Source organism: Aptenodytes forsteri, unplaced genomic scaffold (genome assembly GCF_000699145.1).
Source record: "Aptenodytes forsteri isolate BGI_AS27 unplaced genomic scaffold, ASM69914v1 Scaffold166, whole genome shotgun sequence".
Taxonomy (NCBI): Eukaryota; Metazoa; Chordata; class Aves; order Sphenisciformes; family Spheniscidae; genus Aptenodytes; species Aptenodytes forsteri.
The window spans coordinates 3,838,114-3,847,527 of NW_008796110.1; the positions used below are offsets into that span (position 1 = coordinate 3,838,114).

At 39.5% G+C, this 9,414-nt stretch overlaps 1 protein-coding gene across 1 annotated transcript in view; it reads left to right on the top strand.

Moving 5' to 3' along the window:
• The first annotated feature begins 345 nt into the window (after positions 1-345).
• Positions 346-9,414, top strand: part of CADPS2 (calcium dependent secretion activator 2) — a 347,118-nt gene continuing 338,049 nt past the window's right edge. Inside the window, exon 1 of the mRNA XM_019474039.1 lies at positions 346-441. Coding sequence (XP_019329584.1) covers positions 346-441 — 96 coding nt within the window. The remainder of the gene's footprint in view (positions 442-9,414) is intronic.

Genomic DNA, 9,414 nt, shown 5'->3' on the forward strand with positions numbered 1-9,414 from the left:
TTTCAGCGCGGCTTCTCCGAAACAGCACGTTTACCTAGGAATCCATCAGTCAGCAGGGGTAAAGTCTTTCAAGTTTTTAGAGCTGCGCTTAAAGTCGCCGTGCGAAGGAAACGGGAGCGCAGAGTGCGGGCGTAAGGGCGGTGGGGCCGTTTTGCAGCCGAAGAGATGCTTCTGCTTCTCGGCGTTGTGTGATGGACGGAGTTAAACCTCCCAGAGGTGCCTCCTGCAAATCGTATTCTGACCATCTGTGCCCAATTCGAGCACGTTCAGCCATAATACAGAGGTGAACGAGAAAACTGTTTTGTTTCATTAATTATTAAGTGCGGTCTCTCTGTACAGAGAAACATGCGTGTTTGTGATGAGAATGGCCTTCCAGTGAAGGTTGACCAAAATTATTCTCTGCATCTTGTACATCAGAGACAAGCTCTTGAGAATTGGCAGGTATGTGGTAGGTATTTATGCTGTAACAGTGCTTATTCTCTGTGACTTTTGAGCTATTGAATAGGTAGAATACGTAAAGTTTTGAAACAAGGCGCTGCATTTCCAGATAACTACTTAAAAGCTCGGTTCTTGACATGTTTGGTCTAAAAAATTTGTATTTTTTTTTTTTTTTACTTTCAGTTCTTTAAAACAAACAAACCCAAATCGAAGCAGAAAAGAAACAAACAAAAAAACCCCCTCCGCATCACTTTCCAGAGGGAAAGAATTCAGTTCCACTTGGCTTTTTATGATCTTGGTACTTCCATATTTCTAAGGGTTTGTAAAATCCAATACTAAATGTTTTGGGGTGTCTGAATTATGCCTGCTATAGGTAATTTGTGCTTAGTGAATTCTCTGACAAGTTAACGTGGCGGTAATAATAAGATTATTTCTGGAAGAACATTTTGTTTTTATTAAGTGTTAGGTATTTAAACTGTGAAGCTTGTATAAAGACATCTTGTAAGCAGGAAGTCAAAGAAAATCTGGCAAAATGAAAATTTTCACCATCCCACTGAGGACTCCCCACCCCAGAAGGGTCATCATAGAAATGATATTTTGAAGAGACATCTGGAGGTCATCTAAGCGTGACCTCCCGCTGGACAAAGCCAAAGCTGACCTGATGTAGTGTTGATATTAGTCTAGGTTCAAGCAGGAGGCTCAAAAGCCTCCAGAGATGAGATCCTGCAACCCATCTGTGTGACCTGCTCCAGTGCTGCGTTGTCCTCTTCTTGATGAAATTTTCCTAATCAGCTTCCAGGTTACAACTTGTGGCCATCAACTGCAGAAGATACTGAACATTTAGAAGTTCTCACTCATCTCGGTCACTAAGTATAGGAACTGTGTTTTAAAAATAACTACAGTATTAATTATTTTTATTAATAAGATGTATGAAAAGACATTACTGATGTGCAGCAAATACAGAAATACAACAGTTGTAGATTAATTGACAGAATTGATACCTAAAATCAAATGTTATTCTTGCTAATTACTGTTTTTAAGTGAACTCTGACTTTTAAGTTAACTACTATATGTAGGAAGAGATTTTTGTCACGTTTAGGAATTTAGCTGCAGAACAAGGTTGATTTGTCTTTTGCTGGTCAGGAACTAGTGTTTTTAAATAAGACAACACACAAAAAAAATTCTTTCTAGGAGTTGCATTTCTTTCTAGAAGTAATGAAGTGCATATAAACATCCTTCCTCTTATTTGACAATTTGATATATTACCCAATGAATTACTGAATATAGGGTAGCAGAACTGTTCGTGAGTTTCACGAGTTCAGAAAACCTGCTTTGATAGTTCAGGATCGCTGAGAGCCATACAAAGGAGCCCTCTTTTGTGCTCTAATTTTTGCACTCTGTGTTGCACAGTGGCCCCGTGTCAGCCTTAGGAATGAGAGTGCAACCACCTGTCTTACACTGTGTCCTGTAGTAAGACACTTTTGGATGTGTGATAGCTGGTCTCATATTCCATAGGGTAAAAGTCTGTCTTATTTCCTGACTGAGTTTTCCCACTGCCAAGATACGATACAGATGTGGACTGTCCCTTAATCTCTTGCTCTTTTGCTTCACATCTGACTTTTGTTATGTGGCTGGCTGTCCATTGCGAGCTGGACTGCGATTCCCTACCTGTGTTATTTAACTGGAGCCGTTAACTACCGCATGTCCTGTCCGTCATCAGTGGATAAGCGATCCAAAGTATGGTTTCGAACCAGAACCTATGATGTTCTGTGGTTCCAGCTTCCAGCCCAGTCTACCTGTCTCCGGTTGTGCACTCTTCGTAATGCTTTTGCACCAGCAGTCTTTCTGATAACCTAAGAATAGTATCCACCCTGCCTGAGAGCAGAAGTAATTTGTTCTTTCTGCCAGTTAATTTGGCATATTGCTGAGCAAATATTGCAGAATGCAGTTTGCTTCTTTTTTAATGTGGAACATATTATCCAGTAAGGGAATGAGATGGAATTCACATATCAAATATCCTCAACTGCATTGTAATATCAGTAAGGAAATGGTTTACAATATGGCTGGCTTCTTATGTTCTTCCTTCAGTATCAGATTAAAATGTACATACGGTATCTTGAAACCATCGTACTCAATGGACTGAATTATACTAATTAACGTAAAGAATTTTAAATGCAGGCAGTGTTTCACTCCTCTGTTGGCCTTTCTCATTCTTCTTTCTTCTCACTAAGTAAAATTAGCTCAACTCTATTGTGATAGATAAGACTAATTAGAAAAAAAAGAAATCAAACTTTAAGAAAAAAAAGAACTATCATAATTCACCAGAGTCCATCAACTCTGCTAACTTGTTTTTAATGCCAAATTCAATGTAATTTAGCCCAGACTTTGCTGAAACACATACTTTTATAATCTGGCTGCATTTCTTTTTTTAATCTGTAGGATATGTGGTAGAAATACTCTTTTTTAACTGTTCAGAGTTAGTTGGTGACCTACTATTACATCCTGTCTTACTTTGGTTAATGGCAGATTGGTGGTGGAGGAAGAATAAGCTAATACTGGAGATGTGGAACTGACGCATGGCATGATTTTTCAAGGTGGGGTAGCAGATCCTGACAAAGATGGAGTTAGTTCTACAAAATGAAACTAATATGTACTTAGTAACACATTTTCAATAGATACTTATGGACATTTGGTCATGTTTTTTCTGAACTTTTAGAGAAATATTAATGCATCAATGCATTACATGTCATGCCTTTATCAAGCAAGGTTTGTCTGTCCCTGGTTTAAAGAGACTTTGTCACTTTTTTGTAGTTTCCACTTTTTTTAATGAGTCCTCTGGAACGTATTTCAGCATCTTTCTTTTTTAGCCTCTCCGCTCCAGTTCCTTTCTAGTCCAGCAAAAGAGAAGAGGAGAATAGTTAGCTAATCCCATTCCTCTTCCTTCTTCTCTCCCACCCCAGCCAAACTGAATCTCAAACCAGCAGATTGAATTTGTCCTCAGAATGGAATTTAGGTGGTGAAAAGAAATGCATTCCCAGTGTGGCTGTCTTCCACCAAGGGAAGGTGGTGTATGTGAACGTATGCAGAGTCAGTGATTAGATGATGACCCTGGTAACTGTGGTTTATACTAACCAGTTGTACACTTGTATGTATGTACTCAGTTTTATTCGGAGTGTGTGCCAAAGGCGGGTTATTATCTGGGAGATGAATCAGAGTTAAAGCTCCTGGGGAACGAAGGGATAGTGAAGTGCAACAATTAACTAACAGAAAAGGTGTTCTTCCACTGTTTTTTGTCCTCAATGTTTCAAAATTTACTCTAGTAATCAAGTGGTCACACAGTAGAAACCCAAGACTGGGAGAGAAGTAACACTCCTATGCTAAACAAGATTTCCTAATGCATGAAAGGCTTAGTATATCAAAGCTGATAGTTCAAGTTTTGATTTCATAGGTGATAAGTAGCAGAAGTAATTGAGCTGGCTGTTTAGAAATCATAAATAAATGAGTTTACTTCCTGAATACATGGCGAAGTGTTTTCCTTCAATTTCCGCTCTTCTCTCTACCTGCTCAATCGTGAGTATATCAAAAACATTGACTTCTAGTTAATACTCAAATGTAGGAGTGGTACTATTCAGTAATTTATTTTCATCTGAACTCCACGAGTTTGTTCTTTCCTGTTTCTTGGGCTTTACCTCTAAAGGAGAGGTTTGTAATGATACGTGTCCACTAAATAACTCGATCAGGAAAACGTTGGTTACAGGGATAGACTTCATGCCCTGGATCACAGTTTTATTCTCAGTGTCTTTATTTCTCCTGCCCCAAGCCCCACTTTTCCTTGCTTTTGAGCTGGTGATGTGTATCTACTTATCGGTTGGCTGAGCATGTTTTGGGAAAGAAAAATTGTCTCTTGGCTTCTGAGCCTCCTTTGTAAGATGCTGTTTTCCCCACTGCTAAGGTAGCAAGGAGAGTACATCCAAAGCCATTGTTGCCAGAAACTCTAGACATATTTCAGAGGAAGAGCTTAGCTGTAAAACTTGGCCATCTGGTCAACGTTCTGCTAAAGGGCTTTCTAAGAAGACGTCTTCCATTTCTCCCTTCAACGTTTCCTTTACAAATTTTAATTTTTTTGTGAAGTGTTTCAGAAAGTAATTTTAAATCAAGTTTATTTGCTGCTTTGTTTTTCCCTGTCACAAACACCTTGATAACACCTTGTCATAATGCTCCAAGCTGCGTGTATTTTGTTTCAGTCAAGTTAGGATAGAGTATTTCAGTAAATCCTGTCAAAGCCCGTTAAGATGGTGGCCTACACAGCTCTATACATGTTGAGACAAGATTATTGGCAAACGGATCTTTTTACTGCAGTCAGAACTTGCTCTTTTGGGAAGAAGTTGTTCTTGCCTGCAGTAGCAAAGTTGCTCACAATGGGCAATTGAGTCAACCACAGCTGAGGAAATACTGAAGGGTGATGAGAGAAGCAGAGCCTTCTAGTTACCAGTGCCACTTCAGAAATGACAATCCATCAGGATTTTGTTTTAATCTTAAACTGTTGTGCTGCCCTGCCAGCTCAGCATTGATCGGTGTGGCTTGGCCAAAAGCTGGGCAATGTGCTGGGAAAACGAGGCTGTGATGAACAGCTGTGTAATGAAGTGACATGTAGGGACAGTCTGCAAACCTAGTTCTACTATGCTGAAAAAACCATCTTCTTTTGCTTGCTTGTTTTGTTTTCCCTGCCTATTTTACTCATACTTGCCTTTGAAATTTGATTATTTTTTAAATTATTATTATTTGAGGGGATAATTTTAATTTTTTTTTCTGAATGACCTCAGGTGTTTATTTTTTTCTGTCACTCGTGCAGTTTGACGAGTGTGTTAACTCTGTTGGCAAATACCCCATTTAAAGTGCTTGAGGAAGACTACTTATTAGTTTTTTTCTACAGGGGAGCTGACAGGAAGGGAGTTTGAAGAATCAGTTGACTGTCGCCATCTCTGCAGGAACAGTATGGGGGAATTGGCTGGCTGGGCTGCCTTGCATTTCTCACCCTTTGCAGGCAGTTGTTATTCTCACATTATATTTTGTGTATCTGAACCGTTGGTAATTGGTGACAGAGAAGCAGAAATACCAAATCAGATCATCTTGCCCTTATAACTTTGTCTGACATGATCTGAGAAACATACTCATTGCTGCCATGGAAGAACAAAGCTGGTGAAAATACTCTTTTCCCCTCCGAACCATACTCCTTTCCCTGTATCTGGAGAGGGGCAGTATATCAAAATATTCATTACCATGTACTGTCTTTAACTGTAGAATATTGCCAGAGCAGAAGATACTTGTTGGGTGCTAGCTGACTATTCACGGAATGATGTATTTCTGTAAAAGCAAATTTACCCTCCTCTTCCCCTGTGCACACCTGTTGTCACCAGTTCATATTTGGGGACACTACTAACCAATCACCTCTCCATTTGCATGCTGCTTATTAGACCTGTGTTTTCTCTTTCTGGCTTTGTACCATTTCTTTTTACTATTGGTGAATATCATCCTGAAGTTGCTTTCGGTATATATTGTTTTGCTTTTGTAATGTACCTCTGTCTTTGCATTCTACTTTCCTGTTATCCTTGTTTCTTCTTTTTTGTGTGTAGACGTCTCTTACTTTGCTAGCTTAACACATCCCTCTCTCCTGCTGCTTCCCTTTTATTTGTATGCTTGCTAGAACTGGAAAGCTAATAGCTCATAACTTGCTTCCCATTTATCAACCCAAGAGCAAGATGGGATGACGCGTCTTCTTCTAGGAAAGTGCTTGGCTCTCCTCTGCTTGAGGGATGTGTGTTGGGGTGCTAGTCTTTGTGCCTTGACTCTGGTCCTATATTTAGTTGTACTGAGCCCCAGTTAGTATATTACTCTGTCTGAACTGGGTGCCAGCCTCTGAGGTTCTTAAACTTTTTAATCTTTAAGTCTCTTTCCATATAGTTTTTTTGGCACAGTAGCTGCAAAGATGCCGCCTGTATTTCTTTCCAACTTACTCCTCTTGCTGCCTGCTGATGGCTGTGGCACGCACAGGTTTGGTACTCAAACTTCTCCTTGGTTTCTAGCTATTGCCGTTCAGGAGGGGAGGCAGGGAGAGGAACAGCATCTGCTGAACTCCTGTTCCCTTTGCCTAGTGCCTATCTCCAATGCCTGCTTCTGCCTAGAAGTGCTGGCACCGAATTGAAAGCAGCCCGGTTCTTGTACATTGCAGCTGATTCCCGCAGGTTTCAGAATAGCAGCTGTGAAAAGGCAGTTTTCAGTTTGTTGCTGTGTGGGGGAAACTCTGAGCAGCAGGAGAGGCAGAGTGTTTGTATGTGGGTACCAGGCTGCATCAACTTAGGTTTGCATTTTGAAGGTTATTTTCACAGCTATAAGCGTTGAAGGCTTTTCATTTTTTGTTTAAAATTCTCTAGAAGTTGATGGTACTTGCCCAAAAGAATTTATTTCTGGTTCTTATTTATTTTGCAGCGTGGAGATAAAACATATGCTTCTCTTCAAGCATGATTACTTGTATGCATAAGTTTAAGAATGTTCTTGAGTGTTTTTCCTGTCAGCAATGGGAAAAGCATTAATTAGCAGCATTGTGAAGAATGAACAGAGCTACAGCGAGTACTTCTTTAACTACGTGACCTGGTGAAGAAAAATTAGAAGAAAAGGTGATTGTACAAGACTTTTTCTCCAGCTCTGTTTCCATTTTTCTCTCATGCATTAATTATTCATTTCTGTTCAATTGTCTTGGCTGTGGGGTTTTGGAAATAGAGGCTGGCAGCTTCTGTTTAATACAAGTGCTGGAGGGATACTCTCAGTGGTAGTATAGACACAAAAAAAATCCTTAGGATAGTACTTTGAGTAGACTTGGGCCACGGACAAGGACGTGGAAGAAAGGACAAAGCTCAGATAGTGTATAAATGAGATCTCCAAAGAGATGATGTACAAAGATTAGGGGAGAAATGGAAATCAGCAATGGAGAGTTTCATGGACTGAGTTGAAGGTATTGAGAAAGTATGTGGAACTGAATTAATTTTGGAGTAGAGAAACTGTTCAGCAAGGACGATGACAAAGTTAAGAGGAATGAATTTGTAGCAGAGAAATCCACTGTTTGTGAGAGTTATGCTTTTCAGTATGAAACAGAAATGAAGGCGGAATATCTTGGGTATAAGAATTTGCAAGAAAGATACTGGGCTAGGAAAAAGAGATAAGGATTCAGCTGGGAAAAAGTGAATTGTCTCAATACCCATGTCAGTGTAATACAGAGTAGCAAGGGCAAGGAGCTGGTGAGAAACTTGGTGCTCAGAAGTTGGAGTCCATGGAAATCGCAGTGGTAGGATATAGTACATTGGGGAAAACTGTTTTCACGGTCCCAGATTTTTTTCTGCGGAAGGTTGCAGGTTTTTCATGTGTGGAGGTTTTTCTTATGGGGAATTCATGAGTTTTCTTTTTAAAAAATAAAAATCCACCTCCAGGCAGTCTGCGCCAAATATTTATCTTGCTGGCTTTTGCTGGGGAGCATCCCAGTTTGTGCCTATTGCTCATACGTTCCTTCATTTATTTCTAAATTATGTATTCTGAGGCCTTGTAGCAAGGTACTGGTGTCTGTTTCTCGTTCAAAAGTGTTCTATGAATGTTTCACCGTTCCAACTGTTTAATACATCAAATATGCATTAGTGTTAAAATATTGATATTGACCAGGTTTTTTTATTTTTTTTATTTTGATCTCCTTATGGATGGAGCATAAACAAAGAAAAGAAATAAAAATAAAGAAGAAGTGGTTGTTTGGTATAGAACTGATATTAAATCATCTTAGCAATCAGTTCCCCTCTGACTCTCTGTTCCTTCCTACGGTGTCATTAAAAGGCAGAGGATTTTTCAGTCTCTTACCAGTGGGGATTGAAGAGCAACAAATAGCGATATTATTTGGAGATGGGAGTTAACAAAATCCATGAGAAATTTTTGTTTCTAGTAATCTCCAACTTGCAGAGTTGGAGTATTTGCCTGAATGGACACTTAGATTCAGCTTGTGGTGACAACACCAAATACAGTATCATTCTCAAAACCACATATATGCTACAAACGGTGGAGGTTCTGAGCGTGCTGGTAAGTGGTTATGAAGTAATTGGAAGCATTTTAGCTTAAATGTTCTGTGATACAAATTCTACCAATGTCATTTATATGGTTTTGGGTTCTTTTCAGAATGCTTTAGCTCCCAAATTTAATTTAAAAACATCACTTGAGATTTTTAAGGCCAACTTTTAATGTTGTCTTTCTCTGCCGTCCAAGTTTTTAGGTATTCTTACTTAATGCTTCCAGAACTTTTTCCATGATAATAAATGTTAGAAAATGACTAGCTATGTTTTGTGTATATAAGCCTTCTGTTTTACCACTTGGAACATAAAAAAATAAACATCCTATAAAGGTAATCTGATAATTATGAGATCTGGCAGCCTGTGGATATATAGATATGTTTTGCTCATGTGTTGCTGAAAAGGAAGTAAATTAAGAATGTCATTCTTAACCATGTAATTTAAAGGTGATCTGCAGATCAGTCACCCACTAGTATCAGTGTATATGAGTATTTTTGTGCATGGCTCTAACTCGGGAACCCTGTCTGTAGCATGGTTAGTACCTTACAGGACTGCTGTTACAGTGAGATGAGGGTTCATTTGTCCCTTCTTTGCCCCCGCCTCCCACAGGCTGGGCTGGGGAATTTTAGGAGTAGTACTGGCTTTTTAAGACCTCTTTACTTTCTAAATCGCAAGGAAGGAGAGTGGTACACTGTGAACAGGGCCGGGTATTATTGGTGGTGCTTGCTTGGCTCTTCCTCAAATTTAGAATCAGAATAATTTAGGTTGGAAAAGACCTCTAAGATCATCAAGTCCAACTATTAACCTGGCACTGCCAAGTCCACCACTAAACCATGTCCCTAAGCACCACATCTACAGGTCTTTTAAATACCTCCAG